The 23,541-nt window shown below is 40.3% G+C and overlaps 1 protein-coding gene across 16 annotated transcripts in view; it reads right to left on the reverse strand.

Moving 5' to 3' along the window:
* Positions 1-23,541, reverse strand: part of RAVER2 (ribonucleoprotein, PTB binding 2) — a 127,615-nt gene that overhangs the window by 87,724 nt on the left and 16,350 nt on the right. For 10 of the 16 annotated variants that reach the window (XM_084964808.1, XM_084964807.1, XM_021096539.2 and 7 more), the window contains exon 2: positions 11,840-11,906. In XM_084964808.1, coding sequence (XP_084820934.1) covers positions 11,840-11,906 — 67 coding nt within the window. Of the gene's footprint in view, positions 1-11,839; positions 11,907-21,859; positions 22,086-23,541 lie in introns of those variants that run through there. The other 6 variants (XM_084964819.1, XM_084964814.1, XM_084964816.1 and 3 more) reach the window with 1 other exon arrangement.

Below are 23,541 nucleotides of genomic sequence, written 5' to 3' on the forward strand. Positions count from 1 at the left end.
ATACATAGTTACAAAAATTTAGGGAGGGGTGGAGATGAGAACTTCTAAGATCTACTTTCTTAACAACTTTCAAAAGCATTACAGTACTTGAGTTCCCGTCCCTCAGTGGTTAATGAATTGGACTAATGCATCAGACTAGGAACCATGAGGTTGAGGGTTCGATCCCTGGCCTTGCTCAGTGGGTTAAGGATCCGGTGTTGCCATGAGCTGTGGTGTAGGTCGCGGACAAGGCTCGGATCCAGCGTTGCTGAGGCTCTGGTGTAGGCCGGTGGCTACAGCTGCGATTCAACCCCTGGCCTGGGAACCTCCATGTGCCGCAGGAGCAGCCCTAGAAAAGGTAAAAAGACAAAAAAAAAAAAAAAAAGGCGCTACAGTACTATTAACTACAGTAGCCATGTATACATTACATGCCATGACAATTATTTTATATGGAAGTTTTTACCTTAGGACTCCCTTCACCCATTTTCCTGCTATCTGTACCCCTGGCAACACCAGTATGTTCTCTGTATCTATGAGTTCATGTTTTGTTTGTTTGTTTTAAGATTTCACCTATAAGTGAGATCATACAGTATTTGTCTTTCTCTATCTGACTTATTCCTTAGAATAATGCTCTCAAGGCCCAACCATCTTGTCACAAATGGCAAGATTTTTTTTTTTTTTTTAATCTTTTTGCCTTTTCTAGGGCAGCACCCGAGGCAATTGGAGGTTCCCAGGCTAGGGGTCTAATCGGAGCTGTAGCCTCCGGCCTACATCACAGCCACAGCAACTCAGGATCTGAGCCACGTCTGCGACTTGCACCACAGCTCACAGCACCGCTGGATCCTTAACCCACTGAGCAAGGCCAGGGAGCGAACCTGAAACCTCATGGTTGTAGTCAGACTTGTTAATCACTGAGCCTGGACAGGAACTCCAGATTTCATTCTTTTTTTAGGCTAATAGCCCATTGTTTACATGTATCACATCTTTATCCATTCAGCCATTGGTAACCACCTAGGTTCTTTCCATGTCTTGACTATGGTAAATAACACTGCAATGAACATGGGGGTGCATTTTTTTTTGTTTTTGTTTTCTTCAGATTAATACCTTGAAGTGGAATTACCACACAACATGGTAGTTCCATTTCTTTTTTTTTTTTTTTTTTTTGGTCTTTTGTCTTTTTAGGGCTGCACCTGTGGCATAGGGGTCTAATCGGAGCTACAGCTGCCGGCCTATACCAAAGTCACAGCACTGGGGGATCTGAGCTGCATCTGCAACCTACACCACAGCTCATGGTAACACCTGATCCTTAACCCACCAAGCGAGGCCAGGGATAGAACCTGCAACCTCATGGTTCCAAGTCAGAGTCGTTTCCACTGTGCCATGAAGGGAACTCTCATTTTTTAATTTTTAAGGAAACTCCATCCTGTTTCCCACAATGGTTATACCACCTTCCATTCCCACCAATAATGCACAAGGGTTCCTTTTTCTTCACATCCTCTCCAACCCTTATGCCTTGTTTTGATAATAGCTAATCTAACAGTAGGAGGTGATGTATCATTGCGGTTTTGATTTGCATTTCACTGATGATTAGTGATATTGAGTACCTTACCATTAATCTGTTGGCCACCTCCTGTATGCCTACTTTGGAAAAATGTCTATTCAGATCCTGTGTCAAGTTTTTAATCAAATCATTTATTCTTCTGCTGAGTAGTATGAGTTCTTTATATATTATGGATATTAGCCCCCTATCAGATATATGATTTGAAATATTTTCTCCCACTAAGTAGGTTGCTTTTTCATTTTAATGGTTTCCTTTGCTGTGCAGAAGACTTTTAGTTTGATGTAGTCTCACTTGTATATTTTTACTACTGTTGCCTTTGTTTTAGTGTCAAATCCAAAAAATCATTGCCAAAACTAGTATGAAGAAACATACTGCATATGTCTTCTTCTAGGAGTTTTAAGATTTCAGATTTTAAAGTTGAAGTCTTTAATCCATTCTGAGTTAATTTTTGTATAAGGCATAAGATAGTGGTCCAAACTCATTATTTTGCCTATGGTTGTCCAGTTTTCCCAACACCTTTTTTTTTTTTGTCTTTTTGCCTTTTCTAGGGCCGCTCCTGTGGCATATGGAGATTCCCAGGCTAGGGGTCGAATCAGAGCTGCAGCCACCAGCCTACACCACAGCCACAGCAACATGGGATCTGAGCCGAGTCTGCAACTACACCACAGCGCACAGCAGCGCCGGATCCTTAACCCATTGAGCAAGGCCAGGGATCGAACCTACAACCTCATGGTTCCTAGTTGGATTTGTTAGCCAGTGAGCCATGATGGGAACTCCTCCCAACACCATTTATTGAAGAGACTGTCCTTTCCCCATTGTGTGTTCTTGGCTCATTTGTCCTAAATTAATTGACCATAAAAGCAGGGGCTTATTTCTAGGCTCTGTATTCTGCTCCATTGATAAACGTTTCTGTTTTTAATGTCAATACTGTTTTAATCACTATAGCTTTGTAATAATATAGTCTGAAATCAGAAAGTCTGAGGCTTCCAGCTTTGTTCTTCTTTCTCAAGACTGCCTGGGGGATTCAGGGTATTTTGCATACCAATTTTAAGAATATTCTATTTTTGTGAAAAATGTCAATGGAATTTTGATAGTGATTGCACTGAATCTGTAGATTGCTTTCCGTGGTGTGGACATTTTAACAATATTCTTTCAGTTCATGAGCTGGAATATCTTCCATTTATTTGTGTCTTCAGTTGCCTTAATTAGTGTCTTAATAATTCTATGGTGAATTTTTTCCTCCTTTTCAGCAAAGAAAGAAAAGATTCTGCCCCACAGTCTTCTCACCTGAACTGTTTCCAAGAAATACACAGTCATCTTTGTCTTTTTCCATTTAAACATAATATGTCCTTTTTTAGGGGCTGTTTTTAAGATACTCCTTTTTTATTTCCCTGTTTAGAGCTGCACCTGTGGCATATGGAAGTTCCAGAGCCAGGGGTCAAATCAGAGCTGCAGCTGCAGGCCCATACCACTTGGTTGTAATTTTGTTTTTTTGTTTTTTGTTTTGTCTTTTTGCCACTTCTTGGGCCGCTCCTACGGCATATGGAGGTTCCCAGGATAGGGGTCTAATGGGAGCTGTAGCCACTGGCCTATGCCAGAGCCACAACAACGCTGGACCCGAGCCCCGTCTGCGACCTACACCACAGCTCACGGCAATGCTGGGTTCTTAATCAACTGAGCAAGGGCAGGGATGGAACCTGCAACCTCATGGTTCCTAGTCGGATTCGTTAACCACTGCGCCACGACGGGAACTCCTAATTTTGTTGTTTTTATCAGAGAAGGTGAGCCCTAGTCCTTCTATTCTGCCATCTTAATCCCATCCCATGTCTGGTAATTTTAAACTGGATACCAGACACTGTAAATTTTTACCTTACTGGGTATTGAGTGTTTTTGTATTTATATATTCTTAAATTTCGTTTTAGGTTGTGGTAAAGATATCAGGAATGAACTAGATCCTTTCTGGTCTTGCTTTTAAATTTCTAGCATCATTAGTCTAGGCTTAATTTTCTCCACTCTTAAGAAAAAAACCCAAATTCCTGATCAATCATGAATTATGGTGTCTATCATCCTAGTTGGTAGGAATAGCACCATTCCTGGCCCTGCATGAGCTGCAGTGCCTTTGTCAATATTCATAACATTGAAATTGTACATAACCTACAAACCAGTAATCCGCTTGTGGTGAAAGAGCTGCGATGTATACTAGAACACAAGTAAAAGTATATTCATGGCAGTATTACTTGAAATACTGGAAAAGTTAAAGTTTCCTAAAGGCCTATCAATAATGAATAGATTGGAGTTACCATCATGGCACAGTGGAAATGAATTCAACTAGGAACTATGAGGTTGTGGGTTCAATCCCTGGCCTTTCTCAGTGGGTTAAGGATCGGGTGTTGCTGTGAGCTGTGGTGTAGGTCGCAGACATGGCTCGGATCCCACATTGCTGTGACTGTGATGTAGGCCAGAAGCTGTAGCTCCAATTCAGCCTATAGCCTGGGAACCTGCACATGCCACTAGTGCAGCCCTAAAAAGCAAAAAAAAAAAAAAAGAATAGATTTATCAATGATGATAAGTTCACAGGACAGACTAATATGTGGGAGTTTAAATCAATGAACTAGAGCTACATGTATCAGTGTGAAAAGATCCAAAATACAAGGCAGAGGTAAAAAAAGAAAAAAGAAACAAGTTTCCAAATGAAAAATACATTAGAATACTATTGAGGTTAAGGTTTTAAAAACACTATACAGTAAAATTTTAGTTGGGATGCTTTGACAAGAAACAGCTCCACAATTTCAATAGCTTCACAAAACAAAGGTGTTTTTTCCTCTTGTTTTTCATGCTGCACATCCCATGCTGTAAGGACGGAAGGGAGGGAAGGTGAAAGCTTCGCCCATTACAGTCACTCTGGAACCTGTGTTTAAAAAGGTTCTACAACCTTCCTCAATCACTTTAGCAAGTGGAAGGGTGAGCAATGGATCCTACTAGCTCCATAATCTTCCACCTAGAGGGAATATATCTCATTCATACTGCACTTCATTCATCGAAAAAAGCAAATCACATGTCCACTGGTAACTTCAAAGAGGGAGAGAGCAGCACTATCTTATCTCATGCCCAGATAAAAAAGAAAAAGAATCTGTGAACAGCTTTAAGGACTATCACAATAGAATGGCACAGACTGGAAAACATGCGTCAAATTCATAAATTCTTGCCCTTTTGTAAGGAGTGAGGGAGGGAATGGAATCAGAGAGGGACAGGAATTGGATTTCATCTTTAACTGTAATATTCATTTTTTTAATAATTGTCTTTATAAGTTTAAAAAAAATGCAGAATTCCTGACCATAGTATTAGAGGTATTTATTCTAGATCTCCATTAGGGCTCTATCATCTGTATGATATTTTTAAGGACAAAAAATACTTTTAAAAAGTTCTCTTGTGGTGCAGTGCATTAAGGATCCACCATCATCACTGCAGCAGCTTGGGTCACTGCTGTGGGCATGGGTTCGATCCCTGGCCTGGGGAATTCCACAGGCTGCTGGTGCAGCCAAAAAAACGAAACTTAAAAAAAGACTTTTTATTGAGGTATAATCAACATATAACATTACAGTTTCAAGTATACAACATAATGACTTGATATCTGTATGTACTGTGAAATAATCACTACAGTTAGTCTAGTTAACATCTATTACCATACATAGTTACGATTTTTTCTTGGGATAAGAACTTTTGGGATCTACTCTCTTAGCAACTATCAAAAGTGAAACACAGTATTATTAACTATAATAATCATTCCTGTACATTACACTCTCAGTACTTATTTTATAACTGGCAGTTTGTACCTTCTGGCACTCTTTGCCCATTTCATCAAACCCTTACAAAAAACATTTTAAAAACACAAAATATTTCAATAAAATATTTGCTAATTTGGGAGTTGGTATATACATAATGACATAATGGTTATATCATCCTTTCACTTATTTTTTTCATCTCAGAGAGATGTTTTTAAACATTTATATACCTTATGTACACAAAGAAAATAAATCTAGTTTAGACTTTAATCTCAGATATAGAACAAATACACAGAACTATTAAACGTTTTTCCCAATTTGTATAACAGTCAAATCATAATCTATTCACTAAGTTCAATAATATATTACTAAAACTGAAGGATACTATGCATATCAAGAAAATTCATTGTTATATAACATTAGAATGTTCATTATAAAAATTCATAAAGCTCTAGCAATATTATATAATTTATATCTTTAAAACCAATGCAAATTCAATCTTTTGCCTTTTTTTTTTTTTTTTTGCTTTTTTAGGGCCGCACTTGTGGCATATGGAGGTTCCCAGGCTATTGGGAGGTTCCCAGACTAGCGGTCCAATTGGAGCTACAGCTGCGAGCTACAGCTGCTGGCCTACACCACAGCCACAGCAATGCCAGATCTGAGCTGCATCTGCGACCTACACCAAATCTCATGGCAATGCCGGATCCTTAACCCACTGAGTGAGACCAGGCATTGAAACCTCAACCTCATGGTTCCCAGTCAGATTCATTTCCACTGCATCATGACGGGAACTCCTTTTTGCCTATTTATTTTTTTTTTTTGTCTTTTTTTTTTGTTGTTGTTGTTGTTGTTGTTGTTGCTGCTATTTCTTGGGCCGCTCCCGAGGCATATGGAGATTCCCAGGCTAGGGGTTGAATCGGAGCTGTAGCCACTGGCCTACGCCAGAGCCACAGCAACGCGGGATCCGAGCTGCATCTGCGACCTACACCACAGCTCACGGCAACGCCGGATCGTTAACCCACTGAGCAAGGGCAGGGACCGAACCCGCAACCTCATGGTTCCTAGTCGGATTCGTTAACCACTGCGCCATGACGGGAACTCCATTTTTTGCCTATTTTTAATTGATTTATAATATTACATTAGTTTTGTGTGTACAACCTAGTGATTCCAAATGCTTATGGGTTATACTCCATTTAAATTTTTACAAAATATTGGTTACATTCCCTGCACTGTACAATATGTTCTTGTAGCTTATTTTATACATAATAATTTGTACCTCTTAGTCCCCTACCCTTATCTTGCCATTACCTGCTTCCTCTCCCACAGATAGCCACTACTTTGTTGTCTGGATCTGTGAATGTTTCTGTTTCATTCGTTTTATTTTTCAGATTCCATATATAAGTGATAAAATACAGTATTTGTCTTTCTCTGTCTGACTTACTTCATTAAGCAAAAGACTCTCCAGGTCTATTCATACTGTTGCAAAAGGCAAAAATTTCATTTTTTTTTTTATGGCTGAATGGTATTCCATTCTCTGTGTGAGTGTGTGTGTGTGTGTATACACATAAACTCTTCTTTATTCATCTGTTGATAGACACTCAGATTACTCCCATATCTTGGCAACTATAAATAATGCTGCTATGAACACTGGGGTACAAGTATCCTTTTTTTTTTTTTTTTGTATTTTCTAGGGCTGCTCCCGCGGCATATGGAGGTTCCCAGGCTAGGGGTCTAATCGGAGATGTAGCCGCCGGCCTACACCGCAGCCACAGCAACGCGGCATCCGAGCCTCATCTGCGACCTACACCACAGCTCATGGCAACGCCAGATCCTTAACCCACTGAGCAAGGCCAGGGATTGAACCTGCAACTTCATGGTTCCCAGTCAGATTCGTTAACCACTGAGCCACGACGGGAATTCCACAAGTGTCTTTCTGAATTAGTGTTTTCACTTTCTTCAGATATTTACCCAGGAGTGGAGTTACTGATCCCACGGTAGTTCTATTTTTAGTTGTGAGGAAGCTCAGTACTGTTTTCCCCAGGGGCTACACAATTTACATTCCCATCAACAGTCCCCTTTCTCTGCATTCTTCACAACATTTGTGACTTGTGCTCTTTTTGGTAACAGTCATAGTGACAGGTGTGAAGTGACACTCCTGTGGTTGTGATTTATAGTTCTCTGATGACTAGTGATGCTGAACATCTTTTCCTGTGCCTGTTTTCTTTGGGAAAAATTCAGGTCTTCTGCCCATTTTTTAATCAGGTTGTTTGGTTTTTTGATCTTGAGTTGTAATGAGCTCAATGTAATGATCTATTTTAGATATCAACCACTTATCGGTCATGTCATTTACAAATATTTCCCCCATTCAGTAGGTTTTTTCATTTTGTCAACAGATTTCTCCATTGGGCAAAAGCTTTTTCATTTAATTAGGACCCATTAATTTTTGCATTTGTTTCCTTTGCCTTAGGAAGGATATAAAAAAATGGTATGATTTATGTCAAAGAGTGTTCTGCCATTGTTTTCTTCTTGGATTTTTATGATTTTCAGCCTTATATTTAGGTCTTTAATCCAGTGAATTTAATTTTGTATATGGTATGAGAAAATGTTCCAATTGCATTCATTTACAAGAGCTGTCCAATTTTCTCAGCACCATTTCTTGAGAGACTGTCTTTTCCCCATTGCATGTTCTTACCTTCCTTGTCTTAGAATAATTGATCATAAGTGTCTGGGTTTATTTCTAGCCTTTCTATTCTGTTCCATTGATCTATTCATCTGGTTTTATACCAGTATCATACTGTTTTGATCACTGTAGCTTTTGTGTATAGTCTGAAGACAGGGCACATGATACATCCAGCTCTGTTCTTTTTCAAGATTGCTTTGGCTATTTGGGGTCTTCTGAGTTTCCATACATATATTTGTTCTACTTCTGTGACTAATGCTATCCAAATGGTACTGGATATGTAGATTGCCTTGGGTAGTATGGTTGTTTTAGCAATATCACTTCATCCATTCACTCTGTGAAAAACAGTATATCTTTCCATCTGTTTATAGCATCTTCAATTTCTTTCATCAGAGTCTTACAGTTTTCTGAGTACAGATCTATTACCACCTTAGATTTATTCCTAGGTTTGGTTTCTGCTTTTTTTATGTGATGGTGAATGGAACTGCCTTTCTTAATTTTTGGTAGTGCATTATTAGTGCATAGAAATGCAACAGATTTCTGCGTATTAATGTTGTACTCTGCAATTGCATTGAATTCATTGATGAATTTTTGGTGGCATCTTTAGAATTTTCTATGTATAGTGTTGTGTCATCTGCATACAGCGACAGTTTTACTTCTCCCTTTCCAATCTGGATTCTTTTTCTTTTTATTATCTGTACGCTGTGGCTAGGACTTCCAAAACTATGAAGAATAAAAGTGGCAAGAGTGGGCATCCTTGTCTTGGTGCTAATCTTAGAGGAAATGTTTTCAGCTTCTCACCATTGAGTATGATATTAGCTATGTGCTTATCATACGGCCTTTGTTGAAAGTTTCAATCATAAACAGATGTTGAATTTTGTCAAAAGCGTCTTCTGCATCTATTGAGATGGTCATGATTTTTATGCTTCAGTTTAATATGGTGTATCATACTGATTGATTTGTAGATACTGAACTATCCTTGCATCACTGGGATAAAGCCTGCTCTACCATAGTATATGACGCTTTCAATGTATTGTTGATTTCAGGTTGCTAATAATTTGTTCAGGATTTTTACATCTATGTTCATCAGTGATACTGTCCTGTGCTTTTCTTTTTGTGGTGTCTTTGGTTTCGGTATCAGGGTGATGCTGGCCTTGTAAAGTGAGTTCAGAAGTATTTCTTCCTCTGCAATTTTTTTCAAATAGTTTGAGGACAAGTGCTAACTATACTTTAAATATTTAGTTGAATTCACCTGTGAACCCATCTGGTGCTAGACTTCTGTTTGTTGTGAGTTTTTGTTACTCATTCAATTTAAATGCTCAGGTAACTGGTCTCTTCACATTTTCTATTTTTTCCTGGTTCCAATCTGGGTGGTTATACATTTCTAGCAGTTCATCCATTTCTTCTAGGTCATCCATTTTATTGGCATATAGTTGCGAATAGTAGTATGCCTGATGTTGTTTCTAAAGTCTCTTAAATTGTCATTTCTTTTCATTTTTTCTTCTGTTCAGCTTCGATAATTTCTACTACTGTCTTCCAGCTCACTGACTTGATGCTCTGTACCATTTAATCTACTCTTGATGCCGTCTAGTGTATTTTTCATTTCAGATATTGTATTTTTCATCTCTGGTTCCTTATATCTTCGAACTCCTTGTTAAAAACATTAACGTCTCACCCTGTTCCTCCTTTCTTCTCCAAAGTTCTCTGATCATCCTAACAATCACTACCTTTAACTATTTCGCAGGTATATTGCCTATTTCCACTTCCTTTAGTGCTTCTGGAGTTTTATCTTATTCTTTCATTTGGAACATGTTCCTTTGTCACCTCACTTTTCCTAACTTGCTGTTTCTTCCTCTGTGTACCTGGTAGGTTGGTTACACGTCCCAACCTTGAAGAAATGGTATTTTGAAGACGTCCTATGTATGCCAACAGCACATGCCTTTCCGGTCATTAGAGTTCCAGGCTCTGGGGGGGGGTACCCTCTATGTGGGCTGCATGAGTCCTTCTATTGTTGGGGGTTGACTATTGTGGGAAGTGTGGTAGGTGTGGCTACCTGCTCTGGTTGGTTGCCAGGCCCTGCCTTCTAAGGCGGCTGCCAGTGGTTGGTTGGTGGGACCGTGTCTCAAGCTGAAGAGCCCCAGGAGATTCAGGAACTAGTTCTGCCTCTCTCGTTGGCAGAGATGCATTCTAGGGGGTAGGGTGGTTGCAGGGCTAAGGTTCCTAATCTAGTTTCAGCCTGCTGCTGGATGAGGCTGCTTCCTGATATGTCTGGCTGCAAGTTCTGGTGTCCTAAAGCTACTGCTATCCCACTGGCTGGATTCTGGGTCAGCTGGCTAAGAAGCCCAAAGAATCTTGGAGCTGGTGTTGGCCTGCTGGTGCGCAGGGTTGGGGCCCAGGGTGTCCCAGGGCTAGTGCCAGCTCACTGGTAGGCAAAGACAGGCCCCAGGTTTTCTAATTACAGGGCCCTGGGGTTCACAAAGCTGGTGTCTCTCCATGAGTAAGTGGTGCTGGATCCCAGGTACCATGGACTACAGGGTCTAAGATGCCTTAGATATGGTATTGGCCTGCTGGTGGGCAGGGCCAGGGCCTGGGGGGCCCAGGGCTGGTTTCATCCTGCTGTTGTGTTGGCTAGATCCTGCAGGGCACACTGTGGTGCTATGGTAGTCCTGAAGCTGTGTCTACCCACTGGTGTGTCGGGTTGGGGTCCAGGAGACTGGTGCCTGCCCACTGGTGGGTAAAATCAGGGTCTGGGGCCTGTGCCACCCCACTGGCAGGCAGAATTGGGTCCTGGGGCCTCTGACGTCAGGGACCAGGGATCCCAGAGCTGGTGTCAGACCACTGGTGGGTGAAGCTGAGGGCCAGGGGCCATCAAGACTCCTGCTGGCTCACTGATGGGTGGAGCCAGGTCCCAGGATCTCTGGCTGCAGGACTCTGGATATCCTTGAGCTGGTTTTTGCCCATTGGTGCATGGGGCTGGTTCCTGAATCTGGTGGCTGCGGAGTCCTGAGTGTCCTAAAGCTGGTGTTTGCCTCCAGGCAGGTGGTGCTGGTTCCTGGGGCAGCTGGTCTGAGAGGCTCAAAGTGTTTTAGAGCTGGTGCAGGCCTGCTGGTAAGTGGGCTGGCTCCTGCCATAGCGAGCTTCAAGGTTGTGGTAGTCTTGGGGCTGGTGCCTGCCTAATGGTGTGTATGGCTGATACTCGTGATATCCTGGGGCTTGTGTCTGCCACTTGAGTGTGAGTCTGGTTGAGAAGCTAGAGCCAGCTCCCTGGTGGGCAGGGCCACAGGGTCTTGGGGCTGGTGCCTGCCCCCTGGTGGTTCAGGTTGGATCCTGTGGTCTCTGGCTACAGGGCCCTGGGGGTCCTGGCTCCTACTTACGGACTGATATGTGGGCTGGTCCTCGCCCCTCTGGTAGACAGAGCCAGGTGCTAGGGTGGCTGTGGGCTCAAGAGGTTGTAAGGCAGCCTGCCTGTTGGTGAGGAAGCTGTGTCCCTACCCTGTTAGTTGTGTGGCCTGATGCATCCCAGAATGGCTGGTGGGCAGGGTCAGGTCAGGCACTAATAAGCTAGAAGAAGTATTTCAAAATGCTGCTTGCCAGCACCAGTGTCCATTGGTAAAAGGAGCTCCCCAACGGCTGTCACCAATACCATATGAATTTATGTGATTAAAATTTAGAATAATAATATTATCTTCAGAAAATAAAGGATGTGACATTTATATTGCTTAATGCTTAAGAATTTCATAGATTAGCTTAAGAATAAAAAGACACTAAGCTTTTTTGATCGATAATGACAACAGGCAGAATTAAAATAAATTCAGATGCTTAGAATGGAAATCTTACCTGTTCGCTTATTTCTGTCTACATAACAATACTTTAACTCATAGTCTTGTAATAAATCGTGAACTTCCTGAAAGAGACAAAACAGGAACCTAATAAACACACGAATGACATTTAGTGGGTAATCCAGCTGTATTTGCCTATCATCATCACTGCCACCACCACCCCTCCATGTAAAAAATCTTCCATGGGTCTCCATCACTTACTGACTGACTTATTTATTTTTAATTTCTTATTAGAGTATAGCTGATCCACAAAGTTGTGCCAAATTATTCTGTACAGCAAAGTTACTCAGTCATATATATATATATATATATATATATATTCATATTCCCCTTCTTATATTATCTTCCATCATGGTCTATCCCAAGAGACTGGATATAGTTCCCTGTGCTGTACAGTAGGATGTCATTGCTTTATCCATTCTAAATGTAATAGTTTGCGTCTACTAACACTAAACTCCCAGTCCATCCCACTCCCTCCCTCTCCCCCTCCATCACTTATTTAAATGAAAGACATTCAAGCAGCAGATATTGGTACTAACCTACCTCCTCAAACACACCTCCCAAAATATCCCTCTACAGCCCATGTTCCTGCTCAGATGAACACTTATTATCTCAGGAGATGACTATGCACATTCTTCACTCTGAATTTATACTGACACCCTGACCTCGCATGGGCCCGACACACCCCTACAGCTCCCAATCGTTACCTGAAATCACATGCATCCTTTGAAAGCCTAGCTCAAATGTTCTTTCACCATGAGGCTCTTTCCAGTTCTTTTCCATAGAACGTCACCTCTCCCACCTCTATGCTAGCAATGGTCATACTTTAAGCCTCTCTTACAGAAATAATACTAAACATTTCTATTTGTATACTATATACTAGGTTTTTAACAAGTATTACACCTGTAGATAGCTGTACTACCAGCATGTAGAAAAAATGAATATAAATTGTAAACCTAATTTATAGATCCCTGGGTATGAAAACAAGTAATAACCACCAAGATGTGGTATATGGTCCAGTTTATTTCCTCTTGGCTCTCTAAGATGTTTAAACTGACTTTGTTTGTTCAGCTTCTATTACTAACCCAGTCTGAACTTTTAAATTCTGCTATCATAACGTCCATCCACCTGGAAAAATAAAGTATATTTCCTCTATTTTGCCCTAATCCTTTCTGTTACATTGATAATACCTATGTAGAGAAACTATATTTTTTTATATTACTTATATTGCTTTGAATATGCTAAGCACTCAAATACTCATTAAAGTGAATATACTTTATTTTGTCATTGACTTGACATTAGCCTTGAAAATTTTACTCATAATATACGACAGATGTAGCTATTATTTTTTAAAGGAATTGGACTATCACATAAGTGGACATGTGGACCTCAGATTAGAGAGGAACAGGCAACCTGTTCTAATTGCCAATGAATCAGCTAAACTGACATTAAGTGCTAGTATGTTCAGTTTGCAATCTAAATTAATTCAATGACATTTTTATAGTTAACATTCATTGAACTTTTACTGGCTACCAGAGCACTGACCTCAGCCTGCTTATTAAAAACCAGGAAACAAGAGCAGTGCAAATTCAAGGAACTTGCCAATCTTACACTTAGTAGTTTGTTGAGTGTAGATTCACCAATTGGTGTGGTTCCAGGGACCACACTCTTAACTTGTATGCTTTACTGTCTTGTTCCTTCCAGGATTAACTGAAAACAGTACACTATCACTAACAGTTACCAAAAAAACACCGCTAGTGCCACAATACATGATCATACAGAAATGGAGAATAAATAAGAGGGCAATTACAAGTTGAGAAATATTTTCCCTTTCAACCCAGTGCAAGGTGGGGGAAGGACGGATATAAAAGGCAAAATATAAAAACGGTGCTGGGTGAAAAAAAGACAGTCATCTTTGACATAAGAAAGAAAGGTAAATTTGATAATTTAGTATTCTTTCCTAGTTAACTCAATATTAGAAATGTTTAAAAATATATATACACATACTGGGGAGTTCCTGTCATGACTCAGTGGTTAACAAATACGACTAGCATCCACGAGGAAGTGGGTTCAACCCCTGGCCTCACTCAGTGGGTTAAGGATCTGGCATTGCCATGAGCTGTGGTGTAGGTCACAGCTGCAACTCAGATCCCAAGTTGCTGTGGCGTAGGCTTGCAGCTGCAGCTCCAATTCAACCCCTAGCCTGGGAACCTCCATATGCTGCAGATGAGGTCCTAAAAAGATAAAAGACAATATATATATTGGACATGGACTTGTTTATATATTACTATTGAAACTGACAGTGTCAACAGCCTGAACCTAGCCAGAACACAGATTGGGACTTGAACCCAAGGTTTTATTTTTGTTTGTTTTTTGTTTGTTTTTTTCTTTCTTTTTGTCTTTTTAGGGCCACACCCATGGCATATGGAGGTTCCCAGGCTAGGGGTCTAATCAGAGCTGTAACTGCCAGCCTATGCTATAGCCAAGGCAATGCGGGATCCGAGCTGTGTCTGTGACCTACACCACAGCTCAGAGCAACGCCAGATCCTTAACCCACTGAGTGAGGCCGGGGACTGAACCTGCAACCTCATGGTTCCTAGTCTGATTCGTTAACCACTGCGCCATGACGGGAACTACTAAACGCAAGGTTTTAAATTAGAATCACTCACCCTGTGTCTGCACTCACTGAGGTTCAGGTTCTTCATGTCTCCACACAGAAGGAATTCAGCGAGAGACAAGGTGATAGGCAAGAAATAGATTTATTAGGATAGGACGCTTGTGAGAGATGCAAGCGGGCAGGCAAGGAGGCTCTGTCCCGGAAGATCCGTGGGCTACAGGTTTATCATCCAAGGAGAGTGGTGGTTGGAAAAGACCGCCTCTTCCTTTCTGGGCGTAGCAGCTTCTCCTTGGTAGCTGGTAAGGCGGGCATTGAAATCAGCAGAAGGGCAGTCCCCAAACTCCAGCCCTTGGTCTGAACCTGAATGCAGGCTTCATTCCACCCCCTCACCCAACTTGAGGCAATTCTCGCACTTCCACTCGTCAAGCAAGCCTGCCTTGTTCCGATGGCTTTTTTGAGCCCTTTATTAACTTACAGTGATGTCCCAACTTACAGAGATTTCCCTATCTATGATCCTCTACTGGGACTTCTACAACGACCTGTGCCTACTCCATCCCTATCGCTAGAGCAATTTTTTTTTATCTTGTAAAGGTCAATGTTTCCTTGGAGAACACTCGTTAGGAAAACACAACTCTCTCAGCTGCACACCATACACATCTTGCCAGAGGGTTAACTTAATACTTTGTATAGAAGGTGACACGGTTTTGTTTGAAGGGATCTACTGCTGTATGCTTTTAGTTGCACAGTCTCTAATCTCTCATTTCACTAGTTAACAGCTGTCAAATGCCAGATAAAGAAAACAGGATACTGCTCTTCGCTTTATTAAGTATCCGTAAACAAATGACATGCTATGTAGCTCACTTAGCTGAAGGAACCACCTGAGACAGAGTTTTCAAAAAAAATTTCGCAAGTTGGAAATTTTGTTTTTAAAACACCCATGTTTCTAATCGTAGCTTCTCTATGTATCAGATGTGGAATACAGATTTTGTGCACTGGGAAACTTTGCAAAGTTTCCTGCAAAGGAAAAAAAAAACAATGTTTTTTCCATGCCCTGGTTGTTTCGACCCATGCAAAAGTGGGTCACCCCTCAATCTGAGCCTCAGCAAGTTGGCCAAATTAAAAACTTAAAACCTGAAAGAGAGTCCTAGCAACCATTTGCCAAAATTCTACTATGCTCCACCACACAAAACCGAAAGGACTACAATTATGTCTCCCTGTACTAATCTAGCTTTCTAATAGTTCCATTAACTTACAAGCTAGTTTATGGAATGAAGCAGCACCTTTGATGAAAACACTCTGTCCTCTGACTGGTAATAATCAATGACAAGTTTCTTATGGTAAAATGCATTCATCAAAATTGCTAATTATTAGATAGCTTTAGTAACCTACTTCCAGACCAGATTCCCCCATGAGTCCCTGGAATTAAACAAAAACTTCTCCACGTATGAAATGTTTTCTGAGGAGAGGTTCAATAGCTTCCAACTCAAAGCAGTGCGTCAACAACCCTCCTAAAAATTACATAATCATTGTTCTAGCTGATGTGGCCTCCTTCCTGAATGAAACCCAGTCATAGGTTTAAACTTGAATCACAGTGTCTTCTAAGCTCTTCTTTCAGAGATTCAAGTACTCTTCTTTTAAATTCTACTTCTATTGGCAATGGAACAAATATTTTTATTTAACATTGTAAGTGATTTGATAATCCAAAAGGATTATCTGTAATGTATATTCTGAGGCATACCAATAATATAAGCACCCAGGGACTCAACATAAAACTTAAAGCCTGTAACCCTGGCAACATCCGTCCATGGAACTCTGCTTTCCTTCACTAGATTCCCCATAGCTAGAGTTCTCACTGGGGTTTCTCTCCCCAAACGAACCTGAGCTTGATAAAAAATGGTATTATGCTAGTTTTATTCTTCTGTGCCTTGCTTTTTGTACTCAGTCTTATGTTTCTAAAATTCACTCAGGATCCACAAGGCTACGGCTCATTTTTTTCACTACTGTTTAATATTCCATTCTATGATTTTAGTATTATTTACATACGTTTCTATCAGTGAATATACGATTGGTTCCCAGGTTGTTGCTATTTATATACATTTTTAAAACGAACTACCCTCTTCTTAAAAACTGTATGTATTTCCTGGCCTTCATATGCAAACATTTCGGATACAGTGAAATTCCTGGGTTATACACATGCAAATGATCATCTTTACCAGAAAGAGCCTTTTTTTTTTTTTTTACCAGAATAATTGTAACAGTTTACACTCCCAGCAACAGCAGAGGAGAATCCTTACAAAGCTTCGTTCTATCAGAGACTGAAATTGTGTCAATTTAGTGGATATAAAACCATACCTCATTGCACTTTTGGCTTGTATCCCCTAAGGCAAGGCATTGTGATGATTAGTTTTGTGTGAACCTGGCTACAGAATCCAGTTATTTACTTACACACTAATCTAAGTGTTGCTATAAAGACATCGTATAGATAGAATTAAGATCTACAATCAGTTTAAGTGAAAGAGATCCTCTTAGATAATGTGGGTGGTCTTCATATAATCAGTTGAAGACCTGAAGAGAAAAAAGCAGCGGTATTCCAGAAAAGAAGAACTCCTGCATCACCACCTGCCTGAGTTTCTAGCTTGCTGGTATACCTTACAGATTTTAGCCTAGCCAGCCCCCACAATCAAGCAATTTCTCCCTATACATATGTACATAATATAAATACATATTAACTTAAGTATTACATAAATCTGTTTCTCAGAACTTTGATACAGATAACTTTTCATATTTCTTTACCTTTTATTTATTTCCTCTTCTGATAAACATTTACTTGTCTCAATCACTTATTTTTCTATTGTGTTTGTCTTTTCTTTTATTGACATATAGTAATTATTTTTTTAATATTCTGGATACAAATCCTTTGTTGGGAAGCATATATGTATTCCCCTACTAAGTGGTCGGTCATTTTGTTTATTTGTGGGTATTGTTGGTAAAGTGAAGTTTTTCATTTAATGAAGCCAAGTTTATCCAATTTTTTCCTTTACAATTTATGTTTTTTGTGCCTTAAGAAATCCTTTTCTGACCAAGGTCATAAACGTATTTTGTCCTAAACATAGATAAGACATTCTCTAACATAAATTGTACCCATGTTTTCTTAGGTCAGTCTCCCAAGGCAACAGAAATAAAAATAAAAATAAACCAGTGGGACCTAATCAAACTTAGAAGCTTTTGGAAAGGAAACCATAAACAAAATGAAAAGACAACATTTGGACTGGGAGAAAATATTTGTAAATGAGGCAACAAAGAAGGAATTCATTTTCAAAATATACAAACAGCACATACAACTCAATGATAAAAAAACAGCAACTCAACTGAAAAATGGGCAGAAGACCCAAATAGACATTTCTCCAAAGAAGACAGCCAGATGGCCAACAGGCACATGAAAGGATGCTCAACATCACTGAATATTAGAGAAATGCAAGTCAAAACCATAATGAAGTTTCACCCCACACTGGTCAGAATGTCCTTCATCAAAAAATCTACAAATAACAAATGCTGGAAAGAGTGCAGAGGAAAGGAAACCCTCCTACACTGTTGGTGGGAGCGTAAAATGGTGTGGCCACTATGGAAAACAGTATGGAGGTTCCTCAAAAGACTGAAAATAGATTGACCATGTGATCCCACTCCTGAGCATATATCTGGAGAAAACTGCAATTTGAAAGGATACACAGCAGCACTATTTACAATAGCCAAGCCATGGAAGCAACCTAAATGGTCATCGCCAGATGAATGGACAAAGATGTGGTTCACATATACGATGGAATATGACTCAGCCCTAAAGAAGAATGAAATCACGCCATTTGCAGCAACATGGATGGGCCTAGAGATGATCATACTAAATGAAGTCAGAAAGAGAACTATAAATACCATGCCACTTACACATGGAATCTAAAATATAACGCAAACAAAGACTCACAGACATGGAGAACAGACTTACGGCTGCTAAGGGGGAGGGATGGATTGGGAGTTTGGGATTAGCAGATGCAAACTATTTTATATAAAATGGTTAAACAACAAGGTCCTACTGGCTGGCACAAAGAACTATATTCAACATCCTGTGATAAGCCATAATGGAAAGAACATGAAAAAGAATGTGTGTATATATACATAAGCATGCGTGTGTGTGTGTGTATACATGTATAACAATCATTTCACTGTATAGTAGAAATCAGCACAGTATTGTAAATCAACTATACATCAATAAAATAATTTTTTAAAAAGATATTTTGTCTTCCCCAAGTTTTTAATTTTTTTCCTTTTTTTCTTTTCTTTTTTTCTTGTCTTTTTGCCTTTTCTAGGGCCACTCCCGCGGCATATGGAGGTTCCCAGGCTAGGGGTGTAATCAGAGCTATAGCTGTTGGCCTACACCACAGCCACAGCAACTGGGGATCCAAGCTGCGTCTGTGACCTCCACCACAGCTCACGGCAACTCTGGATCCTTAACCCACTGAGCAAGGCCAGGGATCAAACCTGAAACCTTGTGGTTCCTAGTCGGATTTGTCAACCACTGAGCCATGACGGGAACTCCTAATTTTTTTTTTTTTTTTCTTTCATTTGTCAGTTTTTAGTCAGCTGGAGTCAGCCATCTTATTCCAGCCATAATTTCCAGTACAACTTTGAACAGAAGTGACTCTGGTATTGCTCCCAATCTTAAGGGGAAATTTTTCAATAGTTCACCATTGAATATGATGGCTTTTGGGTTTTCTAGATTATCTTTAAGGTTGAGGAACCTCTGTTCCTGTTTGCTGAGTTTTTCTTATGAAGAGGTTTTAATGTTATCAAATGCTTTTTCTGTATCTATTAGGATAACTTAAGTCCCATCTTCATGCCAGTGATCTCCCAATTTTTATTTCTATCTCAAATTTCTCTTCCAGGCTCCTCACCTACATATGCTATTGCTTGCTTAACGCTGCGTTTGAATGTTAGACAATACTTTTTTTGGCTCAACACAAGGCCTATCATATGATACCTTTCATGATATTGGCTGAGTAAATGCAGTGTCAATTTTAACTTGGCTAAATTTTTAACAGCTTTCAATGCAGCTGTTCTTAAGTTCATTTGAATACCAACTTATTGCCAGGGGAACATTTTGACTTGGCCTAACAAACTTAATAAAACTTCAGCTTTTTTATTAGCAGGATAATAATAATAATTTACCAAATGCTTACTTTACCCCAGGCACTTTATTAAAATAATCTTGTTTAACCCTAACAAATCCATGTTCTGGATTTTAAAGTCGAATGTTATTATCCAGATTTTAAAGCTGAGGATATTGAAACCTACTGAAGGGACTTCTATGGACAGTATGTCATGAATCTGGGATTCAAACCCGGGTTGATAGATTCTAGAGCGAACACAATGAACTGCTATACTATATTGTATCCTAAGGATCACCAATACAAAAATAAAAACTATAAGCTACTCATTCCCATCATATTCCTAACATTTACTGCCTTATTGTCCTCCTGAGGACAGAGATCAAGGTAAGAACAAAATTTGAGAGATATAAATATATATATACATATAATTTTACTTTCTTTCTTTTCTTTTTTTTTTTTTTTTGTCTTTTTGCCTTTTCTAGGGCCGCTCCTGCGGCATATGGAGATTCCCAGGCTAGGGGTATACTCAGAGCTGTAGCCACTGGCCTACATCAGAGGCACAGCATCACGGGATCTGAGCCGTGTCTTCGACCTACACCACAGCTCAAGGCAATGCCGAATCCTTAACCCACTGAGCAAAGCCAGGGATCGAACCGGCAACCTCATGGTTCCTAGTCAGATTCGTTAACCACTGAGCCACGACGGGAACTCCTAATTTTACTTTCTGACAGCCAGATATCTGAATGCAGCACTCCCTTGTATAATGGATCCTCATTTCCCTTAAAATAAAATCCAAGGGCGTTCCCATCGTGGCGCAGTGGTTAACGAATCCGACTAGGAACCATGAGGTTGTGGGTTCGTTCCCTGCCCTTGCTCAGTGGGTTGGGGATCCGGCGTTGCTGTGAGCTGTGGTGTAGGTTGCAGACGTGGCTCGGATCCCAAGTTGCTGTGGCTCTGGTGTAGGCCGGTGGCTACAGCTCCAATTAGACCCCTAGCCTGGGAACCTCCATATGCCGCAGGAGCGGCCCTAGAAATGGCAAAAACAAGACCAAAAAAATAAAAAATAAAAAAAAAATAAAATCCAAACTCCCTTAAATGATGACGAATCATCTGGTTCTACTTAGTGTGCTTGCCTTATACTGAACCACTAGCTCGCTCAAACTCTATGTCTCAGCCACAACACACTAATTCTTGGCCATGCCTTTTCTTTAAGACTTTGTGTATCTTGTCACTACTGCTATGAATATGCCTCCTCTCTCACTCTCTCCCTTCCCCTAGTTAATTCCCCCCATCCCCCCACCCCCGCTCCCATATCAGATTAAATGAGTTTCTCTAAGAGGCCTTTCTGAATCTCTCAAGTGTGGAGCAGGTATCTATCTTTTGTCCTCCCATAGCCTTTTTTACTTTCTCCATCACAACACTTACGGCACCTATCATCCGTACTCTAACTGCTTATAGACCTATATCTTCAGGAGACTGTAGGCTTAGCAATAGCAAATACCATGTATCTGCCTTGCTCATAAAAAAGACTCCAACATCTAGCAAAAAGCAGACTTTGAATATTTGTTAAGGGCACAAATATTTGTTTCTACAGATTACCTTCTTCAACTCCAATACTGCATTTTTCCCCTGAGATTATTTTACGATCTGAACATAAACCAATATGTTTAAAGTGCTCAAAAAGAAAAAAAAAATTTGAAAATACCTTCCTTATACTAACCTAACTCACTTCCTCTTTAAAGAACAATTAATATTATACCTCTAGCAACAAGAGGGTCTCCTTGAGCAGTTTTTCCTTGCAGATATCCCTAGGAGATACATTTATTTTTGTTTTAATTTTTTATTATAGTCAATTTACAATGTTCTGGCAATTTTTGCTGTATAGCAAAGTGATCCAGTTTTACATATACATACACACACACATAAATATATATTCTTTTTCTCACATTATCCCAGGAGAGACATTTAGATATCCATCTCTCCCAAAGAATCACAGTACCTAAATCACAATCTCTTCTCTGACACAAATGTTTTCTCTTTTAAATATCACCTGAATGTATTGCTGTATTCATTTGCCCCTGCTGTGCAACAAATTATTACAAATTAAACTACTTAAAACAACATAAAACAACATCCATTTATTACCACTCAGTTCTGGCGGCCAAAAGCTCAGGAAGGCTCAAATGACTTTCCTGCTTAGGGGTCTCTCGAGGCCAAAATAAGACAAGGCAGGCTGGGCTCTTACCTGGAGACTCTGAGGAAGAACGCTCTTCTACTCATTAAGGCAGTTAGCAAATTTAGTTTCCTTCGGTTGTAGAAACTGAAGTTCTCATTCCTCAAGGGCCCCAGAGAGCACTCAACTCCTGGGGACTGCTTTAAAATCCTTGTGCGGGGTTCCCTTCATCTTCAAACCCAGCAACAGTGCATCAAATCCCTGCTGTGCTTCAAATCCTTCCATCTCTCCCTCTGCTACTAGCTGGAGAAAGCTCTTTGCTTTTAAAGGGCTAGTGTGATTAGATATGGCTCACCTGGGTAATCTCCCTTTTGATAATGCCAGTTGAGTAGTAACCTTAATTATATCTGCAAACATCCCCTTTGGTCCTGTAGCAATCACACATGTGATACCCATTCCACGGATGAGAAATCTGAGGGGGAGGGGCGCTTCTAAATTCCACCTAGGGCAGCTACCACTAGTAATCACTATCACTTACTGCATCCTTACATATACTTTACCCAAAATATGTTATCTGATATGGCAGGTTTCAGAGCTCAGGCAAGGTGAGGAGGCCTTCTGGCCAGTGGAGCATCCCAGTACAGGAGGAAGGAGCCTATGCTGGGTCAGGTGGCTGTCTGCACAGAGAAGACACCTACAGTGGCGACGGGAGATGGTCACTTACAGGAGGATTGTTCAGATATGTTAAGGACAATGAACACCAGGCTTCTCACCTTCAGAAAAAGAAGTAACAAATATGGGAGAAAACCAAAAAGAACGCTACGGTATTAGCCTGCAATTTGATGTATCCATGTGAATCCATTACTTCCGATAGATATAGGTGTGAATATATGTGTGTACACACACCCATACCATACACTCATATATTCTCTGGCTCTGCTCCCTAAGAGGAACTCAATGCCAATGAGTCCATCGAGCTTCCAGATCTTGGCCTCTTAATAGTATTTTCCCCTAAAAGAAACTAGGCTCTATAATAGGCATCTAGGGCTGCCATGACAGAACATCATAGACAACAGACACTTAACTTCCTCACAGTTCTAGAAGCTAGAATTCTGAGATCAGGGTTCTGTTGATTTGGTTTCTGCTGAGATCTCTTTTCCTGGCTAGCAGATGGCCACCTCCTCACTAGGTCCTGATGCGGCTTTTCCTTGGTGCTTGCACATGCTGGGGTAGGGCTGAGGGTGAAGGGCAGAGGAGAAAGAGAGCTCTCTGCTGTTTTTTCTTTTTTTTTCCTAATGACATTAATCCTATCAGATCCTGGTCCCGTTTTCTGACCTCCTTTAAATTGAAGTACTTCTACAGAGCTTCAGTCTCCAAATACATCCACACTGGGGGCTGGTGCTTCAATATACGAATTTGGAAGAACGCAAATGTTCAGTCCATAGCAGATGGCTTCATCAAATGGGTGATTCAAGAGCTGAAGCACAGAAAGTACAAAATAAAGTGCGACATCGTATTATGTCAAAAGCAGAGGAAGTTCTCCGTGAATGATGAGGACATGTCAAAAGAATACGGGACCGATAGCCAAGATAAAGAAGCAACTTCAGTGTCCATCAAAAGATGAATGGTTAAAGAAGATGTGGTATGTATATACAATGGAATATGAGTCATAAAAATAATGAAAAATTGCCATTTAGAAAAAGCTGGTTGGACCTGAAGGGTATCATTCTTAGTGAAGTTAAGTCAGAGGAAGA

The sequence above is a fragment of the Sus scrofa genome, chromosome 6 (assembly GCF_054392235.1).
Source record: "Sus scrofa isolate SSC_HxYL_T2T_F1_AM1 chromosome 6, Sscrofa_HxYL_maternal_Yorkshire_Landrace_v2.0, whole genome shotgun sequence".
NCBI lineage: Eukaryota > Metazoa > Chordata > Mammalia > Artiodactyla > Suidae > Sus > Sus scrofa.